This window comes from Brugia malayi, assembly GCF_000002995.4.
Source record: "Brugia malayi strain FR3 genome assembly, contig: Bm_v4_ChrX_scaffold_001, whole genome shotgun sequence".
Classification (NCBI taxonomy): Eukaryota; Metazoa; Nematoda; class Chromadorea; order Rhabditida; family Onchocercidae; genus Brugia; species Brugia malayi.
In genome coordinates this window covers 19,406,369-19,434,356 of record NW_025062479.1, presented here as the reverse complement: position 1 = coordinate 19,434,356, position 27,988 = coordinate 19,406,369, and the positions used below count along the sequence as shown (strand labels likewise).

Genomic DNA, 27,988 nt, shown 5'->3' with positions numbered 1-27,988 from the left:
CCCCTTTCCAGGGTTGATTGTCGCTGTATTTGATGGTTATTAAATAATTTTGCGTTTGTGGCAGATCAAAGCTAGTTAACCTACGAATACTGATGTTACCCGATAGTTGTACACTTGAATGACTTTTACTCTAATTAGTTGCAACAAGGCAGGTATTCTGTAGAAATGTTGGAAATTTAGGAGATATAATTTCCTTGGAATATTGCTGATCTGATTGTCTGGAAAATCGAAGTGCTTTCATATTAGAATTAAGGTTATGTCGGACGAAATCCGAGGATGGTTATATGGTTGGCTTGGAAAAAGAAAACTCGGCACACCATCCTATAGCACTACTCCTTTGGCGAACTGTGGTGGAAAAACACGTTTCCGATGCGAACTACGTATACCAGGTTTTACGTATTTATTTCCCATAATTTTTGCTTCTACTGGTGTTATTGACATACGTATTAATGCAGCATGGAGTAAAACAAGTGTTCATGGGAAAATTATTATCTGTATGTAAGGTGTTCATTTAATGTTCAGCGAAAAATCATTAATGGAAATTTTCAGGACAGCACCATGTGGGATTAGGAATCTCGGTCAATAAGAAGGATGCTGCTACTAAAGCTGCTAGAGATTTTGCACATTTTCTAATTCGACAAAAGTTGCTGGATCCGACAGAACTTCCGAAGCTTACCGTATTTTTTATTTGCACTTATGTCCGGTATTGGATTAAGTATCATGGGCATTTGTGCATATCAATGCAGTACTAAGTGTTGTTCAATTTGATACGCTATTTATGTGTATCAAAGTAAATACTTCACACTGAAGTATTTATTTAACATCTCTTGACTTCTGTGATACCTTTGTATTTTTCATTTACACAAAAAATTATATTTTAATGCTTAGAAACACTACTGTTCATAAATTCATAACAAAGCACGTCATTAGTAGTTCATTAGTCGTTTCATTGAGTATTCGTTTCTTTTCTCCATCCTTCTTGCATTTGCATAAGTGTGTCATTTTAGGCATCCATGCTGGAGGCAACAAATCTGGATTCATTTGGCCGGGACAGTGTGGAAGATGTCATTTTGCTGAACAAAGCAGAAGAAAATAGCTACACAACAACTAACGTTTCAATGAATATGCAGTTTATCCCGTCATCGAGGATTAAAACAGAACATCAACGTTATATTGAGCAAAAAGCAGAAGAAATTGCGCTCGTTAGTTCTCTTTGATTGTCCTTTTTTTTGACGATTTCGGAAAAAACTAACTTTTATCAAGTGGGAAAAGTTTTTTTTTTTGTCAGTGTAATGTCTTTCTTCGATGATTGGAATCATCAACACCAAACGTTCGGTCTATTACTTAGTTTTGAAAGTTATTAACTCTTTCCTTTTTTTTATTCTCAAGTGCTTACGCATGGTGAATTAAAAAGAATCCATTAATATATCATACAAATTTCATAACAAAAGAAGTTACTTTAAGTTTTGAAGTAGTATTTTTGCTTTAAATTCAGGTTTTAGGTGTTATCTGAGTGCTTTGTCCATGGACAATACAAAAGCAAATAGCTGATAAACTTATCTCTATTTGCCATAAATTTTCTGTTCAACCAAAAAAGATGTCAGAAAATTATTTTTAGTCAGAATCGGTCGATTTGCGGACACATATACATGGAGGATGGACGGCTGACAATAGTAAAATGCATTTAAATGAATTTGTGCAGAAAATTAAGCAACCACCATTAAGATATGATATTCGCAGTATTGGCACTGATAACTCCAGGTTACATTTTTGTGTTGAAAGCTAGGTTCTGTATATTTAGTTGAAGTTAGTAGCATTTGAATGTTGGAGTTGTTTTTAACCTTATTACTTAGTTGCTTATGGCTGGGAAAGAATATTGGCAAAAGCAAATTTTGAATATTTTTTGACCTAACTAGACCACCGCACTCAAATTTTATTTGGAATCTACTTTCGTTCAAAATATAATTTCACAATTTTGCCTTTTGCTTTGATTCCGGTTTTCGTAGTTCTTTATGAGGCACTTACTTGTTTCTGCACATTTGTTAATGGCTCTGAAAGATTGAATTTGAAAAAAATAAAAAAGGTGCAAAATACAGGGATCCTTCCATGTTTGGTCAGTTCAGCTAAGCTGTAAGTCATGTATCTTTTATTGATTTGGCATCAAAATCAATTAAAAAGGATAAAAAATAAGGTGAACTGTTACACTTGCATTTCAAGCATCACTGTTTCAGAACTTTTGTTGCCGAAGTGTCACTTTTCGTCCCGAAAGTACGGTGCAGTAAGTACTAATTAATTTTAGCTCATAATTTTTAAATGGATATGCGGGCTTCGGTACACTTTTTTTTGCTAAAGCACCATCAATGCAAATGACAATTTGAACAAAGTTTTTAGCAGAAGTGCATTTTGACAAAGTAACAAAGAAAAGAGATTACAAACTAATAATTTTCTAGAAAAAAATTTTTTTTAAGTAGTCGGAAAAGGGAAAGGAAAACAGTGCTAGTACTTTATAGAAATGATATTTTTTGTCTTTCAGAGATGCGCTTTTTTATGAAATTGAATTCACCTTTTATATTTTTCCGTGGGGATCCAGCTGTTACTGTTTTCATTGAAAAAACAAAGAATTTATAGAATGTAAATTCATGGTGTATATGTCATGTTGTGGTGTATCATGATTTTCAAAGTAGATTTAGCAAATTAGATGGGAAGATAACGTGATAGTGGTTTATGGAATCCGTGCTTTTTTCTACGCTTTTATTTCTAAACCTTTTGGCACTAAACCAGTAGGAAACACTAATTTAGGCAGTAGGAAAAACGATCATTAAAACACAGTTTTTTTCAATATTACTTTTTCTATTATGTCCTGAGTAACGAATTATTCGAAAAATGTTGTGTTAAAAATTCACTGTTTGTTAAGAGAACTTAATTCCTCTGTTCTTCAGCGTTTTCGGCAAGAGCAGAAGGATCAACGAAGAAAACTGCCGAAGCAACATGTGCACTTTCTCTGATGCGTCAGTTGTTTCATAATCAGTTAGTTGGTGCTTACACTGGTGAGAAAAAAAAAAAGACAGCGGGAAATGTAGGTTTAAATAAATTTATTTGTTCAGTTACTTTTTTTGCACCAAAGAGACGATTCTCACCCACTTGGCATGAAACGAGATGGGAATTCCGTCCAACTATTCCAAAGTAAAAGTTGATCAAGAAATACTTGCAATCTATGGATCTTTGTTATTGAACATTCCTTTTTAAAACTTATAAGCTGTTAGTCTTCATGTTTATTTTCAGCTAGCAGACATCCCTGTCATTGTAAGTGACGAGCTTTCTAAGGAAATAGCTCATTATCTTGCCTTGGTTGGTGTTGATGAAGTGCAGCCCTCACCAGAAGCTTCATCTTCCAATCCGGTTTCATTATTGATTACTCAAAAATTGAATCATTTTGAGCCGTCACAACCCATCTCAGATGGTTTGGTATCGTGGAGTCCAGCACTGGAAAATTGGAATCCATGGAAGTCACTGAATATTGATGAAGCACCACTTGCTTTTGTATGTTCTTTTTGAACAGCATTTGATGAAAAATTTCTTACTGTCCCATTTATAGTGACTGCTGTAGATATTGGGAAATCCATTGAATTATTCAAGATTAAAGGCATTACGTCGAACTTGTTTATCTACTGCTATTTCTTTGATTATATTTAACAGCTTGATTAATAGGCTCAAAATATGTAGCATCTGGATGATAATACATAGTATATATATTATTTCTGTATTTTATCCTTTATATTTATCAAACAGTTCTCCATGCTTGTCAGACGAGTTTTCATGCACTCGTCTTTACGTCTTTCCTGTCTATATAGCTTAAGACAACCGTTTATTTGTTTTATTTTTATTTTTTTTTAGAGTTTTCAGATGTCTCTTGAGGCAATAAGTGCTGACTTATTAGAAAGAGAAAAAAAGCGGGTGATACCATCAAGTATAAAGACTCAACGAGAATTGTTACCAGTGTACCAGTACCGCGATCAGTTGATTGATGCGATTAGAAATAATTCAGTTACAATTGTGAAAGGTGAAACGGGTTGCGGAAAGTCTACTCAGGTTGCTATTCCTCTTTAATCGACAGAGTAAATTGCTGTTTATTATTAACATCAGGGTTTAATTTTAAATTATGGAAGTATTATTTTAAAAGCAAGGTTTTACATAGCGATAGTTTTTGTACAAAACTCAGGAAACCGTATATTGTGATTCCGGAACTTGGAAATCATCTGATAACTTCATTGATAAGGTCAAGCATGTTTGCTACTACTGCTTGTTATAACTCATCCTTACACAATAATGTTTTTTATTTTTTCCATTCCACGTTGTTCAGAAGTGTTCCCACTTGATTTGAATTGAAATTTTTAAACATTTTAGGTTTGCCAGTATCTTTTAGAACACTATATAAACAATTGTCATGGTGCCGAATTCGCTGCTTTTGTTACACAACCACGGAAAATCAGCGCTATAGCGTTAGCTGAGCGAATTGCTGATGAACGTGGTGAGCAACTAGGAGTGTCAGTTGGATACGCTGTTAGGTGCTTTTAGAGAATTTTTTGTGACCGTTACAAATAGTAAGATAATTTATGAAAGCTTTGTTAAAATGTATTGGTATTTTCTAAAAGAGAAAAAGTGGAGCTTATATTCTAGTAAAAGTCTTGCAAATATGGGATAATTTAATTTTGATATTCTATTATACCATATTGTCAATTTATATTTGTAGACTTAATAAGCTTACAAGTTTTATCATTTTGTTACCACCTAAGATGCCATCAGCATAGCTTTATCAATAATTTCTTATTCGTTAACAAGAATGAGAAGCTACAAAAAGTGTTGTATGCTAGACATGTCTTGCAGGTTTGATTCACTTCATCCTCGACCATATGGATCGTTGATGCTTGTTACTGTTGGTATGCTGCTAAAAAGACTAGAATTAGGCTTGCGTGGAATAAGCCATATCATTGTTGATGAAATTCACGAGCGAGATATCAATGTAATATTCTGATATTCTAAAATTTTATCCATTTGGCATCTCTCGTTAACTTGTAATACGTAATGCTTGATTGAAAGGTTTTTCTTTCTGGCCAGCGGACCATGCAGCTTATTAAAATCACAAAATGTTCTGAACAAATTCCATAAAGGAAGAATTATCTAGAAAACATTGTACCACAAAGTTTAATAATTTTAATTCAGTTGGCAAATTAAAATTTGAAGGGTTAATGTTCCATCTTTTCATCCCATGAACACTTAAAAAAAAGCGATGGATAAAGTTGAAAAGTAGTAAACAATTTATTTTCTATACTTGCATTTTTTCTTCTGTTATCCACCCAAGGGGTATCTTTTCCTCAGTTAGTTTTCATTTTATATTTTCTGTAAGATTTTTTCTCTAACCGTTTAAGCTTGCTAATTTTTAGACAGATTTCATCATGATTGTCTTACGCGATATGGTAAATATGTATCCTAATTTGAGGATTATTTTAATGTCTGCAACCGTTGATACGAATCTTTTCACTAATTATTTTGGCGACTGCTCAGTGATCCTTCTGAAAGGGCGAAATTTTCCCGTCCAATGTATGTTAAAATTTCGCTAATGAAGTTTGCTACACTATGAAATCGCTTTGTGTAGGTGACTGCTTGAGCTGGTGATTTATTAAAAATCGGGACCATTATAGAAAAATGTGAGAACTTCCATTAAAGAATTTCTTGGTTGACAAATAACTGGATTATCCAACGTGAATATCCCTCAGTTAGTTCCTCTAGCTCTGATTGTTGTCAGTACGTTAGTCCTGACATAGCATTTAAGTAAAAGTGTAATGTTGGATATATGTACATATATAATTTGACATGTCTGTTAATCTTCTCTTTAGACTATTTCTTGGAAGATATTGTACAGATGATTCGTTTTTTGCCGTCAACTGATAAACTAAAAAGAGAAACAAAAGGAGGTCGTGATGATGAAGGAGATGAAGTTACGGAAGAGGTGTTGTTTTCTTTAAAAATTTTAACATGTTTCAGTTTACTAAACTTTGAATATATTGAATAGTTAGAATTTTCAGACACAAAATCTGAATTTGGGTGTTAGTGAAGAATATGGTTTGAACACAAAACTTGCCATGAATCAACTTTCAGAAAAGGAAATATCGTTCGAACTTATTGAGGTTGTTGTTGAGCTTATTGAGGTTGTCCCGGATTATTAGATTCCTTTTTTATTTTTTTCATCTAGAAATCCATGGTGCTGCCAGTGATATCTAAGATAGGTCAATTAAATTTATCATAAATGTCGCTATGTAATATCTTTTGAGCGATTTGGACCTTTTATTTTTCATCTCATTACGCAGTTCCGTTTTTGGTTTGTGATGTCATTGAAGTTAAAAAACTAAATTCAGGAGTCGATTAAAAAAAAAAAAAAACGATTAACAGTAAAGTCAGGTGATGATAATAAATCAGATATTGTTGATGTGAAATGATACTTTTGCAATTGAGAAACTGGATTGTTTATTTCATTATCTTTAGAATTTGTTGAATTTGTACGAACTGCAGGCTCTTTTGAATGACATCGTAAACAAGGGTGAAGAGGGTGCTGTCCTCATTTTCTTACCAGGATGGAATGTCATTCAACTTTTGCTCAATTTTTTGAAATCACATCCTGTGTTCAGTAATGAGTCACTATTTGTTATCCTTCCACTTCATTCACAGCTGACTGGCCAGGAACAACGTAGAGTTTTTGAACGCCATTCACCCGGTGTTAGAAAAGTTGGTTTTTTTTTAACAACTAAAATTTATTATATGTAAAAAGTTTACAACACTTTTAGGATTAGTGAGACTAAAAGAAGTATTTTTCTGAAAAATTGTCTTAAATTGTTCCAGCGTAGATGCGGACTAATTTTTGATTTCATTTCATAGTAACAGAATTTGTATGTTAGCAAGACTAATCTGTTTTTTTTTTTTTTTTTTTTTCAGATTATCCTGTCAACGAATATTGCGGAGACCAGTATTACGATAGACGATGTTGTTTATGTAATCGATAGCTGCAAGTGAATTTTAATGCTAATAAAAATTTGCTAACCTTACAGGATTCGCAAAGTTACTGCACTCTTTTTTTTTTCTAAAGGAAAAGGAAAATGGACTCTTCAAAATTTCAAGCGACTTTTTCAGATGATTTTTTTTTTTTTGGCTTTATTTTTTAATGCTAAAAAATAATGTTTTGGGGTCCCACAAAGTCTGGAAATTTTTTCAGGGTTAGAGAGAAAATGTACACTTCATACAATAATATGGTTCACTATGCAACAGTTTGGGCATCTCGTACCAGTATTGTACAGCGCAGAGGACGAGCTGGACGTACCCGTGAGGGCTTCTGTTTCCATTTATGCTCCAAAAGTCGATATGAAGCGTTTGTTATTATCTTTCATTTGTCACTTTTACTTCTCGTTCAGATTCCTAAATTTCAATATTACTTTGAATTATGAAAAGCTTATTTTGCTTGCTTAACAGTGTGTATATTCAGCTTTTCTAAAATCTATCTTACTTTTACTTTTTGCAGTAAATGACAAATCTGTAAGGTTCATGATTACTGCTTCATTTTTTAAAATGGCTTCTCTTCCACACTCTGAGTACACGTCTGCTTCTTCTTCCTTCTTTTTTTTTTTCCAAATATTACCATCACTCCATTCAGGGTTGGTAAATAAACAAAAGCTCTATAGACTGTTATTGATTTGTTTTAAGTGGTTTTGAACTTAAAGGTTAGAAGAATATCGCACAGCGGAAATGCTGAGAATTCCACTGCATGAAATTGCGCTGATGGTTAAATTAATTGGATTAGGCTCAATTGGTGATTTTTTGGCCAAGGCAATCGAACCACCACCAATCGATTCTATTATTGAGGCTGAAGTACTCCTTCGGGGTTGGTTATTTCAGCAACAAGGTTTAAATCAATGTTATAATATGGATTTGCTACGACTTACAGGACGAATTAGTTCTTAAAGTTCCTTTATGAAAGTAAATCAATATTTGTTGTGATTGTTAACCTTATTAGTGAACAAAAAATGATTCTTTAAGCAGTTTTGGCTTCCTTAATATTTGAATATACACTGTTCTAGTTGCGACCTTTTCTTTCCTATTTATTTATTATTTGATACATTTTTTTTTTTTTTTTTTTTGTAGATATGTCAGCTTTGGATTCAAACAGTGAATTAACAGAACTCGGTCGCATTTTAGCCCGACTTCCCATTGAACCGGTACTTGGAAAAACTCTCATTCTTGCTACTGCATGCGGGTTTGTTCCCAGATTAGCTGCACCACTTATTTCTTTTTGACAGATTAGGAAGAAAATAATGATGCATCTTAATACCAGTATTGTAAATTAATATTTGTTCTTTATCATAGCGGTTGGAACATTCCTGGTTTACAAATTGTTAAATAATTTTTTAATATTTGTTTTTGTTCGTCGTAATGGACTCATTTAAAGACATCCACTTTTTTTTTCTAATTCCTCGAAATTGCAGTATTGGGGAATTATTAGCAACAATATCTGCTGCATCATCATTTGCGACACCATATATACCGCGTGACCGAACGACTTCTAAACTGTCTTTCCAGCAGCGTTCGTTTTCTGGCAACCGCTTTTCAGATCATATTGCGCTTATATGTGTTTATAATAGATGGTGTGAAGCATATGATCAAGATACAATAGCAGAGAAAGATTTTTGCGAACGGTTTTCCTTGAATTCTACAGTATTGCGAATGATTAGGTATCTTTGTTAAAGTAACAAGTTGTTTTAGAAATTTTATGATTTTTACGTGTACGAAACAACTGATTGCAATTGTATCTTTTTTAGGGTTGCCAAGCGACAGCTGACTGATACACTGATCTCATGTGGTTTTTCTGAATCACTGTTCATTCCATTAGCTATATCTAACAGAGAACCTGATTCAAATCTCGATCTTATACTTTCGTTATTGGTTTATGGTAATGATTATGTTATTTTTTTTTAAGTGGGCTTAAATTTATATCATTCACTAGGATCATTTAAGCATTTCTATCTGACAGTAATACCTGCAGAGTGAACTTTTGTTGTGACACAATTTAAATAACATCACTTTTGATCACTTCGTATATTTTAATATAATTTCTACCAAAAAGAATTTTTTTGTCATGTAGCTCATAGTTTCATAAGGCAAGAAACAAAGATTTTTGAATCAAAATTTTTGTAAAATTTTTACTAAGAGATGCTAAGAAAAACTTAGTCATGAAAAATACATTGTAATACGGTTAGTACTATTTAGGAATTCAACATATGGTGCATATATAGATCTTCATGAAATTCATTTGCAGTCTTTATAAAGTTCATTTGCAGTTTTTATAAAGAGAAAAAAAAAAAAAAAAACAAGCGAATGCTTTTAATGGACTGAAACTCAAATTTTGAAACTAAGTTGAACTCAATTTGCGTTTCATTCTCCATGGAGAAGCAATTATATAAATCTACAACCAATGAGTTTTAGCTCTATATCCAAATGTTTGTCACTACCGCGATAAACGACGTGTTTATACACTGGAGCAGGCAACAGCTTTGATGAGCAAGCAGTCTGTGAACACGCCTTTTCATAGTTCGGATATTATTAAATTTCCATCTCCTTTGTTTGTTTTTTCGGAAAAAGTTAGCGTTTTGGTCTTTTTTAAAAAGCTAGAATAGATTTTTTTAGGAGCAAGAAAAACATTTTCCTAAATATAGTTTTTTTCTTTAGAAGAAGTAATTTCCACAGACACTGGCTTGAAAATTACTTTATAATGTGGATGAATGAGAGTGGCTTTTTCAGCTTCGTACTGAAATAATATCATGTAAACAAATTTCGAACATAACACCCCTTCAGTTACTTCTTTTTGGAAGCCGAAAGGTGGAGTATCATGGTAATAATATTATCAGATTAGATAACATGTAAGTTTTAATGTCTCTTGGCTTTTTGTATTAATTATTAGTGTCAGAAATAATTTAGATATCTTTATATTATATAAGATTTATATTAGGCTTGTTATTTTTGTTTTTTTTTTTTTTTGGTTTATTTATTCATTTTTTCTGTTTTTTCAGGATCTCCTTGAAAATGAATGTGCAAGCTGCAGCTCGAATTGTAGCTTTGCGGCCATGCATCGAAGCACTTATTGTACGAAGTTGTTTGAATCCAGAAACTACGAATAAAGTTGATGAAAATGATAATAAGCTACTTAAGATCCTAAAGCAATTGTCTTCACCTTTTGGTTGGTCACCAAATGAAAAAGTTGCTGGAACACAACAGCAAGAGTATGCTTACGTTGAAGGAATTTCTCGCTCGAGCTACATTAAAGGGTAATTTTGAGCTAATTTAGAGGTAGATTTGTAAAAAGATAGGAACTTTGTTTTCCGGAGACTTCTGAATAAACCATTTATGCAGCTGATTTTTTATTTTTCACGCCTTCTAAATTAATACATAGGGGTCACAAGTAGTAAGTGCTGGGTTTTTATCATCAGTTAGGACCTTCTTTCATAATAAATGTAAACTTTTAATCTAGTACCTTAAGTCAAATATTTCCATTAAGTGTAAGGTTTTAATTTCATGAAATAATGTGGTTTTTAAACCGCTATTTCTTGCTTTCCTTATTTGTTGTGTTCATCTTTTGTGTAAATTTATTCCTTCTGCGGAGATTCAAGAATAATTTGATTTTATTTTAGCTTTCGAAGTAGTGCTAATGGCATGAAATTGAACACAAGAGAAAATAGAGGAAGTGCAAATGGAGGACGAGGAAGAACTGGTCCAACGGGTGCTTTTGGAAATAATGGAACAAGATATTATAGTTATGAGGGAACACTGGAAACTGTTGTTCGCGGTTTTGATTATTCTCCATCTAAGAGCTGGTCTCAAGAAACTTATGTAGGGCGGCCTCATAGTCGTGCTGGTTATAGCAACATTAATAATAGAGAAGGTTTTAGAAATAATTTTGGTAGGCGTGGTAGAAGTAATAGGGGTCTCCATCCATCTAGTTTTTTCCAAAACAAGGCTTTCCACCCCTGTATGAGCGACAGCGTTATGCGAAATTGCGGCAGAGGTACACCGTCAGATTATGCTGGTAAGTTTTTGAACAGTCGGAATTTAATTCTATAAATTTGGAATATAATTTACATAGATCTGACATTTTTGATCTAGTTAGGTTTGATTATAACTGTGCGTATACTTTGGAACAGTAGTGATTTCAGAAATAACAGTCTGCTTATATTACAGTACAAGGTAAATATTATGCAAAATGATTATTCAAGTGATTTGTTGATGAATAATTAGCTTAACTGAACAAGTAATGAACTGCTGTATTATTTGTAAATCTGAATGCCAGTATGCAAAAATAATGTAATAAAATTAAATTTTTTACCTGTCATCAGGATTGTAAATCATCCAGTACTGCTAGTTTCTTGGTTACTGTTGTCCATTTTATGCCGAACTATTGCATCATATGTTGCACTTGCAATGTTTATTCGTCGGAAATCGAAACGTAAGAATAGCAAATGTATATGATATTCAAAATTATAGAATATAGTCGTAAGGGAAGTGGAACGATTGGTTTGGCAGCAAACTGGGATATTGCACCTACGAAACGTGCTCGGACTGGTTCTGGAGCAGCTGTACCGTCATATTTAGCTAATGAATTAGTATCGCAGTCCATGTTTGGTACAGCAGTACAGCAGTGCGCTGGCAATGGTCGAGAACGCGTTGATCCTTTGGATGCTATTGATGAGAAATTTAAACGTTGGTGGAGAAATGTTGATGGCAGCAACGAGTATGGGAACTTTTAAGGTTCGCTGTGTTTCACACAGCATATTAATATTTGCTCATGTTTTATATACCTAAAATTTAAGATTTTGTGCATTGTTTGAAATGTTCTCGGTAAAAGTCATGTGAAAATTGTTAAAATGTCATTTAACATTAGTTTTGCATTCCTATACAATAAAAAGAAGTATAGTTTTATTCTTTTTTTCCTTTTTCATAAAATATATTGTTTGTTATACCATTAAACCTAGTTGAATACTGGCGTGTTCAAACTATCGCTAATTTCTAAGAAATTAGCAATAGTTCGATCTAGCGGGAGTGGACTAAATATGTTACAGAAACTGTATGCAAACCAATCAAAACTAACCATTTTAAATGTTGAGATTTTTAGGGAAGGTGAAAGTAAAACTTATCAACGACTTATATCTGCAGCTTCGTTCATGCTTTTGTTTGGTGTCAGTACAGATCTCCATTCAGAAACTAGGACATCAGATCCTCCTGATCGTAGTCTTTATTTGATTTCTGACGTTGTGTTATTCTGTTGTCGTTTTATAGCCATTGTGTTTACTTTGGAATTTGATCCAGCTGTTAAGGAATTTTCGTTCGGAAGAAAAACACTTTTTCTACTACAACACTTGCCATATTTTTTGTGTTTTTGATGATCGCTCGGAAAAGGATTTGTGCAGATAAAAGTAAAGTTCTTCAAGGAAAATCTCCTAGAATTTTTTATTTTTAAATATTGAGCTAATTCACTACCCATTCCCAATTTGTAGTCAGTTTAGTTATGTTTTCAGATGTTTTGAGTTTTGCATATTTCATCGCCGAACATCTGGATCAATATTACATGACTAAGAATGGTAACTGGATAGCCTTTCTAATTACGTCACACCAAGATTTTTCAAGTAATGACAAGGGTATCTGGGACTTGCAGAACTTTTGAAATTATCTACTGAGCTCAGGTGATTGTTTCGAGGATTTGTTAGAGTACAAAGACAACCAATTTTAATTCCCTCAATATATTTGGAAGTAAGAGTGTACTGCACGGTTCCTTCGTCTCAGTTAAGATCAGAAATCAGAAGAAATTTACATCCAAAATTCATTATCTTGCATACATCCATCTACTGCTCTTCATTATAAAAGAATGTTTTACTATTTGTGAAATGGTTCATAATAAATTAGCATGAAGCGCTTGCCTTTACTAATAATTGATCTGGTTGTGATAATCGGTGTTAAGACTGATATTGAGAATAAGGTTTGAGGATTGGTGGATGCTGTTTATCCAAAGGTATTTAGTGGTTTCATTATTTGCTTGGAGGTATATCATTTTCTGTCTTTTCAAGATAGATGAAGCAAATATAATAATTTGCGTGGTGAAAATAAAATGATTTGGTATGCTCAAAAATTTGGCAGTAGATTCTTCGCACAAATCTCGAGAATGTGATATTAGATTCGGATTTCATACAGATTCAAAAATAATTTTTTCTTCAAAAAAGGATAGAGGAAGGACTTCCTGTAAATTGCAAGCTTCCAAAAATCTATCTAAATTAAATCTTAATTTTTGGTTGATGCGTAGCACTCGTAATTAGTATATCATTTCCTCATCCAGACTTTTTTTCTAAACATCGATGCATGTTGTAAAAAAAAGAAACTATCACTTTGCAGTTAACCCATTTGCTCATTCTTCGGTGTTGGTATAATGAATGTAAATTTCCCAGTTTCTGATATGGATTTTAGATGGAGTATCTGCCAAAATGTAGACCAGATATTGAAATTAATTTGGCATTTTAAACGACTGGTTGTTCACAAGATTGTTGTTCTTTGTGGTGAATCTAAATTCTTCCAGTGTAAAAGATTGCTGAGGAATAATTTGGTTTAAACTTTCACATTTTCTGAAATCTCATAATTTTTTTCTTTTAATATCCATGCAATTTAGTGAAATTACAAATTTTTTAATGATAGGGTGAATGATGTTGAAAGAACATTAGCGCGATGTAACTTTGTTTTTTTTCTTCTTTTTTTAAATTAATATTCAGTAGGTTTGCATATTTTCAGGAAATTGCAGCAAAAATATACCATCAGCTAAATATCCACAATGGTGTCATTGAGCATTTTGGTACAAATTATTCCAGAGTTTATTGCATTTGGCCAAAAATATTCCCTGAAATGAATTACTGTATTGCTAGTTCCAACCCTTCATTAGGACGGGTCGATTTTTTGGATGTGTTCTGAAATTGAAGTGCTGGAAAAATTTAAGCAGGAACCTCTGAAGCGTTCAGTAGAAATAATTTTTAAGAATAATGACAAAGTTAATACTTGAAATTTTAGAGCTTTGTAGTTTTCGTTTACCTTTCTAGAAATGTTCGCTATTTCCATCAGTGTTACTGATTCGGAATGATTTTTAATGGTAGATTAATAATATGCAGTTATTTCATCTTTTCGAATTTAAAAAGTGAAATTTGATTGGAAGTAGGTTGAAGATAAAAAAAGGGACTTGATATCACTTGGAGTATTACCTTATTCCTCCAAGTGCTGTCAAGATATGAGAAGATATTCAGGTACTCATTTTCCTTGTTTACTGCAGAAAATCAAGCGATACTTGATGATAGTAAAGTTGAAATTGACAGCCACTTATTTAGCGAACTGATTAGTCAGATTTGCGTAGTTCACGAGACATTAATATAGAAGGAGAGAGATGTAACTTTTTCCTTCTAACTGACACTTTCGACTTTATTTCAATACCATGAAATTGAATTATTTTTAACAAATTTAGTAAGCGATAGAAAAGCGATGTTTTTGCAATCAAATTACCAGAGGCAAAAAAAGGAAAATAAATGTCATGGAGATTGATTTTGATATTCATTACCTTTACTCTAATCCTATGAATCTATTCTACAACATTTCATTTTTCATACCTATCAGTAAATCCCATAATAAATTTTATGTTTATTTCGCAAAGAATTGACGTAAATTTGATTATAAAACTAGTTGAATTTTCTGAAATTAACAGATGTCTTTCAAGGAAGGAACAACTATTACTTATTCTTAATTGGTTATTAGGTCATCTGCGAATGAATGTTACTGCTTAGAGCCTTTTTTTATTAAATATAACAATTTTATCACCTACATCTTTGAATGATTTTCGATTTAAACAGTGCAGTATATTTGTAAGTAGATAAACAGCTATTACTTGTCCTGTATGTGTGGTAATTTCCTAAAGTATTGAAGATGGAAAGGAAGAATTTATGGTTGCAAGTCTAACAAACTTGGAAAATGATATTTTTTTTATTTTTGGGGTTTCGAAAGTGCAGTAATTTTTTGAGGAACAACGAAATCTTCGCGTATAGGAACTGCTTAATTGAATATTTTTGAATTCCAATTTTTAGTGTCTGCTCTCGTCTATGAAGTCTATTTGATGTATTAGACAAACTGATCATATCTTTTCATTTCTTTTTTTGAAATATAGCTTTGTGAATTTACAACCGTAATAGTTGTTAAAACTATGCTAATCATCCGGGGATCACGATTCTCATCACTAACTGCTTGCCTCATTTTGTTAAGCACTGACTGAAGACTGAGACTACGATATAATTCCACTAATCCATTATCACTAGTTAAACTTGTTCAAATGGTAAGCTTGAGAGTAAATAAGTAAAGAGTTTATTTATCATGTGCTATAATTTAAATATTAATAGTGATGGAGTGAACGAATTAGCTGATTTAAAATAATTTATATGGGATTTTGGAGAAAGCTTAAATTTGAAATTGATGAATTCGTCAACTTATGTTGGATCACAGTTTAATGTGACATTGCTAATGACCAGGAGGAAGATCGACATTTGCTTGGCATTTATAATATTTTAAAATTTGACAGAAATGTATAAATTGATCTGAAGTGAAGCGGAAGGGATGTGATCATTTAACAGCTATCTTGCAGTTTCTCTTTGCATTTGTTAAAGCCATGAATAAGCATCAATTCTGTGAAGAAGAATCAATTCTGTCATTCTCTCCTGAATTGCACTGCGATATGTCTTTCTCTTACGAGAGAGGGAGGAGCGTTGAAGAATGAACTTCGCATGGTCTACCTAGTCTCAGTCGAAATGTATGTGTGTTGTTTGCATTTCGTGTCCCTCTCCACTAGTGCATTTCTCAAATCCGTTTGTTCATGTTGGTTTGCAGTAATCGGTAAATTGTTATTCTGATTTAGCACCTTTGTTTCCTTACTTCCTTACAGATGGGAAATTTATTTTCGGCTTTCGGTTTCAATCAACCATTTCTGATCGCTTTAGCTGTGTAAGTTTCCCTTTTTTATATGAATCTGCTTAACTATGCACTATGGCAATATCTATCTCCAGTTAATTAGTTGCTTATTAAATGTTTGAACAAAAAAAAAAAAAAAAAAAAAAACGAATATTTTGTAAAAAGAACTTGCACGCTGCACTTTTTTACAAAATTCTGGAAAATATGCGCTAAAATATTAATAGTTCGACCTATCCTTGACGAGCAAGCAAGCGATATTTTAACCCCATAATATTGCCCTTTCTGCTTTAATATTTTAACCATCAGTGTTTCTGCCAATAATTTGTCCAGATGATTGAAAATTGATTTGATGAGGCTTACCAACTAATGCCTATTAAAACATCTTAAATTGATTTCCTTTCTACTTTGTTTTTGATGATTCTTAATCGATGACATTTAGTAGTTGATGACTGATTGCCTCAGTATTTAAAATGGTATAGAACTGCACATCCCTGTAGTTTTCACTGCAAGGGAAATATATATTTCTATTTTATATGTTTCGAGTCTTTTCATCCCATTATTTCTCCTCATTTCTCTTCTTTACTTAGTTCTAGGTAATTTAACCTGCTGTGAAGAAAATGATGACAGTGGTAAAAGGAAGATGAGCAAAAAATAAAGAAATTTAAGCCACAAGATTAAAGGAAGGTAACAACTCAGTGAGTGATACTTTTCTCCATTTGCATTCAAATATATGAAGTAGTGCTGAGCAAAAGATGTATTCCAGAATCATAATAATGCTTTTGGTGACAGCGATACTTGTTGGAAACGATGAACCACAAAAATGCAATGTGACTCATCGACGTGATGATACTACTACCGTAAGGTTTTGTTTTTCTTTTTCTACATCTATCATCAAGGTAATGGGATGGTTATGTTGCTCTATAAAATATCTTATTGTTTTTCAAAAAAGAAAGCTTTCTCAGATTGGTTTCTCTGAGACCCTGAAAAATTAAAGCATTAACTTTTAATAACAATCCTTTCAGGAAGTTGCCTTACTTGTTTAGGACCCTCTCTCAGTGCAGTAATCCCGTCTTTTGCTTTCTAGCATCTAACCATGAGTAAAATCACGTTCTGGATTTTCTACCTCACTACCTTGTTTTGAGGAGCAGTCTAGCTTCTGGAGATAATACTAATTAATTCAATAATTATTCTTTAGTTGCAGGAATGAATCTTCCTCCCACTTGCTTCCATCACTTCCATTTCAGCCTTGTATCACAATTCACAGTCCGTTAAAATTCGACACAGCTACTCTATCGGAATATACTTCATGAATGTTGTGTCCTAAACAATTCTGTGCTCGATTTCTGAACTTTCTTGTTATGGCATATTAACTTAACCCACAACCTTATAGATGATTCGGTTCCAGTCGCGGAATGAATCCCCAGAGAACCATTATTGTTAGTTCCAAATTTGTTATTTAAGGGAAAATTGAAATTTCAGAGTTATTGTGTTGGATTACCTAGCAGTAGTGAGTAGGAACATATATTGATTAGAGTAATTTTATTCTGAAGATGCCCTTTTGGAAGGAATTAATTTTTCGTTTTCCTTTTTTTTTTGAGATTCTGGACATTTCTAAAGCCTGCTTATGTTGTTCACCTTATGCAATATATCCGTGAGTTATGTGTAAAGCGCAATTGTACATTTATTTAGAATTTCATTTTTATGTGATTTCTTTTGAGCATTCCATTGCACTAAAATGATCTATGCAAAGATAAGTTCACTTCCAATCATCATCATTGCATATTCCTGTGACATATTTTCATTCTCTACTAATGTGCAGTTAATACTTGTTTTAATTTCATTTCTTTTAAATGCAAATGAATCACATATTTTCGTTTTCTACGATGTGATAAACTAAAACGTTTAGGAGTGGCAATGTACATACAGAAGCAAGATAAAGCTTTATTGGACCTGCTGCTAGCTTGAATGGATCGATACACAAGACAATGATCCATGTCAATACACTATTCCTTTTATTTTGTCAACAAGGGCAGATAATAGCAGAGGGTGAAATAAAACGCCATCATTTACCAATATGTAAACAGTCGGAGTGGTTCATTTATATTTCTGCCAATGCTTGTTTTTTGAATTGAAGTCCTCGATTAGTACTTTTGCCATACTACTTATTTCACCTCAGCTGAGATACATGGTTTTAAAGTAGGAATATTAGATAAACCTATGTTTGTTTCTATTTTACAGCTCGAATTATGTCATGGCTATCATTATTATTTACTACTATTACTGACCAGCTTCTCATTCATAACTGAAGGAGTTATCTCATACCGAGCTAACATATTAAGAATCAAATAACCGCATTTTCCAAAAGCTATTTTGAAAATGCAAATTTTTACACAAACCGCCACTTTCCAAAAAACATTTCCGATACAACTGTCAAAATTACATTAACGAGGTGAAATAATATCATAGTTTATTATCAAATTTCTACATCCGATTTGGGTTACAGTTAGCAATTATCAGTTGCATGCTATCACCACTTTTAGCGGTGATATATGTCTGTATATTGATCTATTCAATAACGGTGTTTTTGATTAGTTTCCGTTTACCACATAACACCGTTGCCTTTTTAATTTAAAAAAGTATCACATTTCTAAAACTCAAAGTAACAATTTTAATTTCTTTTTCATCTTTTACTTGCTTATGCGTGATATTAAAATATCAATTTACTACGTAAATTTTTAGTCATTTCACGTAATATTTCTTAGATTTTACAATAGTTTTTGTTGCGATTTAAGGGTTATTATTAGATAAATGGAATAAGGTTAATTATCTTAGTTGAAGCTACTATTAGTCGAACAGAGATATTCACTACTCATTGGATTTGATCAAATTATGTTAGTATTTTGGATATCTTTTTGTTAGTTATCTGTTACTGCAGTTTCATTTGCAGCTAAAAAACAATATGATAATGTGACCCAATGCTTCATTTCGATTTTTCATTATAAGAAAGTAAAACTGTGCAAAAAAAGGATATTGAAATTAGCATATTTACTAACTGCCTAAACCAAAAGATTTGTACATATCAAAGCTCATGTCCATCTGCCCTGTGTATACATTGGATTATAATGTCGGCCATTTATAATTTCTAAATGTTAAAACTTGAGCACAAAATATTAAGTTAAGAGGGCAATGTATGAAATTTTTGTTAAAGAAATTTTTAGTACAAATAATCTTTTTGAATTAAAATGAATCTAGGTTTTCTGTCAAAAAGATTTTATAAGAATTAACGATAAAATTCATTATCTACAAGCTTTTAATAAAAAATCAATAAAAATCTGGAATCAAAATTTTGTCTAGACTCTTTGGTTAAGTTTTGTGATGGAAAAACTAAACAATTTGTTTAATTTTTTTTTTTAATTATTCATTGAATAGAAATTGGATGTATTTGTTTACATTATGTTGCGAATACAGTTTATACAAAGTAAACAATTTAATATTTATTGAAGAGCTCATTTATACACGATGAAGCATATAAAAAGCAAATGAATTATTGTAATTGTCGCACTAAATTTTGGAAAATCTGTTTATCTAGAGAATCAAGCCTTAATTTAGCTAAATTATCAAATAAATTGAAAATTCAATTACAGAGGATTAGGAAAAAAAAAAAAAAGAAAAAACAGTGAAAGATATTTCAGTGCTACGTCGAACAATGCAACACCACAAGATTTTCCTCTAAAATTTAGGTTTTTATTTCTGACCAGTTATCAGCGAGTAAATAGCATTTCAGAGAAGAGTGAGAATGGTCTAGACTTCGGTGAGGGTCAAAAATTATATGCAAGAAAAGAAGATAAATGTAAGTCACTTTAAAAATAATAGATTGAATTCATAATCATTCTCAAACTGACTCAACTGAGAATATCGGTCATAATGATCCGGTATAGAAATGTGTATAACATTTATAACTATAACAGAAATCGAAATGGTATTTAGATTTTTTAATTTTTGTTTTTAGATTTTTATTTCTTGATCGATTATCTGTTCTGATTTATCCAAGATTAGGGATAAGGATGAAGGAACAATCGATGTTTTTACATCTTTCAGTATGTTAGACATTCAACATATTACTTCCTGTCCAAGCAAATGAATGCTCATTCCGCTTTGCGATCTTTTAAGATTCGGAACAAAGTTTCATCATCTCTTACCTCCTTAAATAAGTGACATATTGGTAAATAGAAAAAAAAAAAAACATATTCATTGTATATAAAATCCAAGCAATTAGGATACAAATTGTATTTCTTTGCATAACCAGTTTGCTTTTTTTCTTTTTTTTTAATCAGCAAACGCTGCAGAGTAGTAAGCAGTTGATGTGATTTTAGAATCATAAGACTAAAAAGTAATTTAGGGAAAATAGAAAAACTCGAGAAACATTTAAAATTTAACTTTGAATTTTAAATAAATCATATGGGCAGTAGCTGATAACTAGTCTGCAAATTTCGAATAACAAAAAATGGAATTCTAAAAAACAACATTACTTTTAACACTTCATCACTTTTGAAATGTTCTTTAGATTTATATTTTCTACAGTTCCTTTTTTCCAACCTAATGAAGAAATCAATTCTAATTTTTCTATCTCTAAAATTTCTTTAAAAAGCTTTCCTGTACTCTTCCACTATTCTGGCATTCTTTTCGCAGGACTGAGATGGAGTCCTACAATTGCGGATACACATGTGCAAACAGAAAATACTCATTCATGTATATAAAACGAGTGCATCTTTAAGTTTCACTCTAGATGTCATTTCCAATAACGTTCAAATCTCTTTAAAAAAGCTTTTTATCAAGTATTTAAGTTCTCCTTCCAAAAGCGATGTAAATTGAATTTTTTCATGAGCGCTGAATTTGATAATCCAAAAATTTAAGAGGAAAACAAGTTTGATGAGTAAAATTCTCAGTTAATTTGATTTTTTACTTGATTTTTCTAACTTATCTCATTCTCCGGGACAAATGAAAAAATTTTAGGGGCTGCAGAAAAGAATTTACAAAAAAATTTCTGACACTTGTACTCAGAAATGAATATTAACTATTTACACAGCTATCGTTCAACCATCAAAAATATGTATCTATTAAGGCGAAGTAATCATTTGTTCAGCCGCTTTGGGGCGGCAGTTGCAGTAAATACTTCAGTAACCACTTTAAAATACATAGTGCGTAGTAAAAAAAAGAAAATTATTCAAAGTAAAACTACTCGAAAATAATCTTTCAGTTACTGTTGTAAATACTGAAGTTTCAGAATTTTAAAAAAGTTATGATTATCAATGCACTCTGTTTAAACAAAATAATGACTACAATTATTGATACGTCGTTTATAAATTTAAATTTCCAGATGCAACTATAAGACGTGAAAGAAAATGCTTGATAAAAAGGCAGAACATTCCTGGTATATTACTTTAATGGATGTGCAGTTAAATTAATCACTAAATCTTTTTAAGAAACGTTTAACTAACAGAAGATAATTATATAAATTAATTAATTGAATTTGCAGAACAATGCTTTATAGATACAAAAATGAAAGGAATAATGAATATATAAATGTCACCTAATGTCATCAGTTGTTCATCTTTATCACTGATAATATTCGCTTTTAATAATCGTTAAAGTTTGTTAGAGAGAAAATTAAGCAAAGCTGGAAAGGATTTTGAATTCGATAAATAAAATCATGTCAGCATGAGGCCTGTGTGATACAAGACAAAGGGACTGATTCGCTTACAGAATTACTGATCGAGAAGTTGATAATGTTCACATTTCAGGTGATATGTCTTGAACCTTTGTTTTATCATTTTCTCTTAGCAATTTGTCTAAATTTTTGGTCCTTAAATTCGTATGCTTTGCATTTCTGATTGCTTTGTAAACAACAGGGACACGAATTTTTGACATTTAATCATTTCAAAGTTAGTTGATCTACCGGAGTTCGGAATCTTCTTATCTATAATTTTTTTTTTTTTTTTTTTTTATATATATTCTGGTTATCAATTAGAAAAGCCTAAATTAACTTAACAGATACTATGCGCCCTACTGAATTGATCTGACTAATTCAAATTGAAGTAATACTGGAAAACTAGTCAGTGAATAAATATCTTGGACGTCTTTCAACCTAATAATTTCTTCTTCCATTATTTAACTGTTTGTCTTCTTTTGACTATTAATGAAGTAGTTTTTCTCAGAAATTTTGAATTCAGTTCCAACATGTTTGAAAAGATGTTGGGGTCTTCTTTGTCCTTCAACCTGACTTCATTGAACCATTAAAGTACGCACTATTGCATCGAAGAAAAAACTGTTAGAGGAAAGCATTTGCAAGCTATCCAAGTCTAAAAAATGAGAAATCATGAGCTTTGAAAGATATTTGCTTTTTCTTCACCACTTCTACAAATGGTTGAAGTTTTTCTACATTTTGCTAATTATTTCTTGTCTATTTATGATACTCCCAGAATTTCCTTAAAGTTTTCTGAAAAAGCTATGATTATCATCTTTTTCTAGTTTAATGCTGCGATATATTTTTCTAGCTTAAACAGTTTATCTCTCACATTCCCCTTTGAAAACTGATAACTTGTCTCTAATATCTTTCATTTATTTATGACTTGTCAGAAGTTCGATTAAAAATATTCATGAAAAACAAATAGCTTTTGTTTGCGATATCTCGCTAATAGTCAATATCTTCTGTCAGCATCTTCATATTTTCCTTGGTCTTTATGAAACGCAGTCTGTGACATTTCTTTCATTCGGTTTTGATTAGAGTAATTTTCTTCCATGAAAATATTTGCATTTTGCTGTGGCAATTATTTGTAGAAATGTCAAATATAAAGGAATGTGCATGATACGATTTGTTGTACACATTCTTTATATCTTCTGTTCGTATCCTTCTAACATATTATAATTTTTCTGAATATTGATTTTTACTGAGAAAACGTCGTCTTAATCCTTTTCTCCAGAAAGCAAAAAGTAAATTTTGAACTTTAAATGCAGTAAAATTATATAATTATAAAGAAGTAAAAATAAAAATAAGGAAGCCAGTGATTTTGGCTATTCCAATCTTTTTGGTACAATCCACAGTTTAAGAATATATTGTTGAGGTTAAAGAAAGATGAACAGCCTTTATACTTAAAATGCGATGAGGTATTAATTTGCTTAATTAGAAGAAAAATAGTATTTTGCTTTATTGTTATTGTTGTGTTTGATTTCATTTCATTCTCTTTGTGGCATTTAACTTGATTGTACTCAATTACGAAGCTTTTTCAAGTTTAACTTTACATGTTTTTTTCAAATTCGAAATAGAATAAACTTTACGATTGCGATACAGTAATCCGGTTTGTAATTTTCACAGTTTAGTAATTTGTACTCAGTATTTCTTCAACAATGCAGCGAATTACGTTTTGTTACTATTGCAAGTATTTTCTTCAAATTTGCTTTTTTAAACTTCTGACTAAGCACGAAACGGAAACTTATGTTGTATTTTTTAAGCTTTATTAAGACATTCAGACATTTCAAATTTTATAGAGAATATTTTAGATGAGAGACTTATGGTATTTCAAAATTTAGATATTTTAAATGCAGAAGGCAAAAGACCTGTGTGTGACTAGGCATGGCGATATGATGTTAAGCCAATAAAATTGATATGACTTTACAATGTTAAACGATGTGAAAGTTACCAAGAATGATGACACGAATCCTTTAGTAGCTATGCTTATTTTTAACCCATTATTTCAGTATTCTTGGGTGTTAATTGAACTGCTATTTTCTTTCCTTGAATACCTTTATGATTTGCCAAAAGTCCTTTTTGGTGTTTTATAGATTACTCCGATATTTCTCTCGACTACGCTTTAAATTTGTTAATAATCCTTTCTACAAACACTTTGGAATTTCTGCAGAACTTTACGCATATACATATTGGACTTCAAATTTTATTTTCGGTAAGCATCAATTTTGTATTTGTGAAAGGAAATAAGATGAAGGTAGGCGATTTAGATATTGTAGCGATTGAATAACTTGACCCCTAAGAAAAATTTTTGTGCTACGAATAACTGCGGTTACATGAAATTCGGTCAAATGAATGAATCGTTTTACCTTTCATTTCAAATGAACAAGGCTTACATAATACTAGTGGATTTTCAAGACCATTCCAAAGATTTGTTTTGCATTCATCTATCTTTTCATCAATACAGAAATATCAATGATTAGAGTTTTATGAAGTAATGAATTTGATGGAAGTTTATATAGTAATTACTTATTTGCTGGAGCTATTTAATTTTAGCACAACAATTTGTTTTTAAGTCACAAATATGCAGGAAGTGGCTACAACGACACTTCTTTCGCTGACTCATTTTCACATAAATATCAGGGCAGATTATAATCTTTCTTAAGAGGATTCCAAAAGTAGTGGAGGAACCCGGAATAAGGATAAGAGAGAAACGAGAGCGTATTTATCTCGAGCGAAATGGAAGAGCGAAAAATTTAGGGTGAAAAATGTCCTACTGATGATGACCACTGATTGTCCATCTCAAAATTCGGAATGATTGAAGATAGTGTAGTGTTATGTGCGCATCTGTTGTAACATAGTTTTCGTGGAAACAACACTATCCCACTACATTCCACTGTTTGTAATACATATTTTGATGGAGACCGATACATATCACCATATTGCTTGGATATCTCTATCATCACAATTTCTTGCTCCGCACAATATATAAAATATAAAAAAACAAAATTCTCTGAGTCAAATGTGCTTCATAATTCGTAGATCTTTTTATCGATCATATTCAGAAAGTTAGTTTTAGTCACCAACAATGATTACATCAAGATTGTTTACATACTTCTATGAGGAGTGGAAAGATTATATTGTAAACATGCATAATACGCATCTCATTATAACATTTCTATTATTACTATTGCAAATATATCACAAATATAATGGACAAATAGGTAATGTGGCGGCGATTAAGTTGATACAACGCTTCATTTCCATTAATCATTGATTTCCACCTAGTTTTAATCTCATAACGATGTCATCATAATTGATGTCGTGTTGAGTACAGTCTTGGAATAAAGACTGATGAGTAGATGAATACAGTACTTTCATGTCGCTCTTGCAATATCTCTTGCTAACGATAGAATTTACTAGAAAAAAATGTTTGATTTTTTACTTCCTTCATTAATTTAGTTTAAAGAATGAATTCACTACATACAAAAATGATAACCGTCAATTTGGACAGGTTTTGTAGCCACTAAATATTGAAGAGCCAAGATGGCTTGTCATCTCTAAGGGGTGATAATGAATAGACATTTATGCAAAATAACATTAAAGCGATCATTTTTGCAGAGTCGATCTAAACAAGTTATTTTCTCTTTTTTCTCTCCCTCATCTGTCTAATAATTAGTAACCTTCATTAGATAAGATTAGTGGAATAATATAGATTAATGGTCTTTCACATATTTTCGAAGATGAGTACACTTTCTGAATGGTCCTTGGCATTTTTGCAGTATTTTTTGATTTATTCATAATCTTTCTTTTCGAAGAAATTAATTTAAATACCAACAAAAATGTTAACTTGATGGAAAACAAAGGTGTAGTGTAACGTGAAACTAGAGGTAGTCATATTTAGCAGATATTTATCGAAATTGAGCATAAGAATTAGCTATTAGTTTTACAAGATTCACAAATGATGTTTAATTTTCATTGCCATTACAAATGTTCATGAAACACTTGTCTTCTTCCTTTTTTGATGCCTTACTAACGTTTCATTAATTTCTGCCTTCCTTACTTCTTCTCATATCATGCCAGTATGTTTACCTGATTGATCCTATCAGTATATTTCTAGCTTTTACTGTTCCTTTATGCTTTTATGATTAGTTGTTAAAATAATTGCTATTACAACTTTAAGGAAATATAGACAATTTTTTCTGTTGGAAAAATAATTTCTGCAAAATTTTTTCACACAAATTTTTTCTCTGCGAAAAATAGTAAAATTTCTTCTCGAATAACATGGTGCAAGAAACGATAGTGTAATGATAACACTTCATGGGATAGAGGACATATTTTGAGGAATATCACTTCGATACCTTCAATCCATATTTTATGCACGTGTAATGTTTACTAACTGAAATTTATCAGAAATAAATAAATATTCACATTGACTTAAAGTGGACGTGTGAGCACAACTTCAAAATGTTATATTAAGCTTAAAAGCCTCAAAACTTTTGAATCAAAACAATTTATAAGCAGTTCGTCATTTGCTCTATTAGTTCCACACAATGATCTTTTCCTCATACTTTCAACATCACTGATATTGGCTTAGTTATTCAATCTCCAATCTTAACTTTTGTGTTCTCATTCTCAATCAGTTATGGTGATAGAAGAAATCAGTTTGTCTTGAAATGAAGGTAAAAATAGACAATGAAAGTTAATGGATTTTCCCATGACGCTATATAATTCACTTATAGCACTTCTCTCCATTTAAGTAAAGTTATTCTTGTCTCTATTTATATGACATATTCGATTTCCAATTTTCAGTTTAGGTTAATGATTTGTGAAGCCGTTCAATGAGATAAATCAACCGTAATTGACGAAGAGAGTGGACTTTCCAATGGTCAACCATATATGTATTTGTACATTGCTTCGGTTGGGATAATTAAGACAGGTGGAAGATATACGATGACGTCAGTTTTACCGAAATGCAGTCGTCGTCAGACATTCTTCTTTGGTGACAAACATATTTTTTGATATCAAAAGCTTGGAAAATACGAGTTCAAATAAGAGTTAACTTTGTTTTGTCATGGAGGACCTACAGTTTAATGTGATGCCACTGAAAATCTTGTGGGAGTTCAAGCTACCTTGAATAAGAATCACTCAACTAATATTACATATTTAATTTTGTACATTTGTCTGTTTTGGACGAACATAATATTTCAAATTCAATTTCTTCTTTTAGTCATGATGACCATCGAGAAGACAGCGATCAGACATAACGTTATTCAGCGAACTACGTACAGCAAATGACCTTCGGGACGATTCGCCGCGCTACCTAGTGGTCGTAGTGTTATTCCTGTCGTGATAGACAGATGAGTGAAGGAAGAAGAGAAGTTTTGAGAGGGAGAGAGACAGTTTTATCTGTGCCTTACAAAGAGAGATAGTACTTCTTTAGTCATCACTGCTGAAAGTAATCATCAACATTTTTTCGTACTATTCCACTTATTCATTTCTATCTTGCTCTATTCCATGATGTTTTCCTCCTGCATTTAGTATTATGATAATCATAATCACTTCTGCCTGAATTGCCATTTGTTGTCACTTTCAACTAGTTATTGCTACTACTTCCACACTTCGTCACCAACAATGTCACAATCCCTCTCCATCTTTCTCCTTCCCTTTCTCAACCTCTGATCGCATCATACGACGATACTCGTCATCATCATCAAAATCACCTTCACCGTCATCGTCAACCTTCACGAGCATTCCTGTGCGCGCAGTCAACCATGTTTATGCAAAACACTTGACTTTGAACCATCATTGTCCCTCTTCTGTATTGTAATCTAAATTCTAGAACAGTACCTCTCTTTCTATTAATTATGTTATTGTATATTGCTTTTTCAGTTTTCCTAGGGATCGGGATTATTTATTGATTTTGTTATTGTTATAATCATTTATCACTTTTTAAAATTTCTTTTTCATCACACAATTTTTTTTTTTTAAAACTTCTGCAATTATATTCTAGAGTACACCATTTCTAAAGCTTCCAACTTAGATTTAAAAATAAGAGGAGAAAATTTCCAATTCTATACAAGCAGATTAAGGGAATGACCATTGGGAAGACTAGCTCGCATTTATTTCGCACTTTTGAAAAATGAAGTAACTGTACCTGAAGTCAGCTTAAGA

At 31.9% G+C, this 27,988-nt stretch overlaps 2 protein-coding genes across 3 annotated transcripts; both read left to right on the top strand.

Moving 5' to 3' along the window:
* Positions 1-256: 256 nt before the first annotated feature.
* Bma-rha-1 (Uncharacterized protein) lies at positions 257-12,473 on the top strand (the record flags this gene model as incomplete). Of its 2 annotated transcripts, none has more annotated exons than XM_043075425.1 (26): positions 257-389; positions 550-677; positions 1,008-1,202; positions 1,619-1,761; positions 2,232-2,278; positions 2,940-3,076; positions 3,283-3,540; positions 3,904-4,089; positions 4,405-4,565; positions 4,885-5,020; positions 5,442-5,598; positions 5,895-6,007; positions 6,084-6,185; positions 6,568-6,780; positions 6,988-7,061; positions 7,265-7,417; positions 7,767-7,927; positions 8,188-8,299; positions 8,529-8,774; positions 8,862-8,992; positions 9,526-9,680; positions 9,841-9,959; positions 10,110-10,364; positions 10,728-11,122; positions 11,578-11,824; positions 12,206-12,473. In XM_043075425.1, 26 exons carry the CDS (start codon positions 257-259, stop codon positions 12,471-12,473), a joined length of 4,425 nt encoding a protein of 1,474 aa, XP_042931359.1. The 2 variants fall into 2 exon arrangements, with proteins under 2 accessions (XP_042931359.1, XP_042931360.1); XM_043075426.1 differs by having other exon boundaries at positions 3,895-4,089.
* A 3,572-nt stretch (positions 12,474-16,045) lies between these two features.
* On the top strand, positions 16,046-17,381 carry Bm545 (Uncharacterized protein; the record flags this gene model as incomplete). The annotated part of the gene is made up of 3 exons (XM_043075424.1): positions 16,046-16,104; positions 16,835-16,928; positions 17,316-17,381. 3 exons carry the CDS (start codon positions 16,046-16,048, stop codon positions 17,379-17,381), a joined length of 219 nt encoding a protein of 72 aa, XP_042931358.1.
* Positions 17,382-27,988: the final 10,607 nt, after the last annotated feature.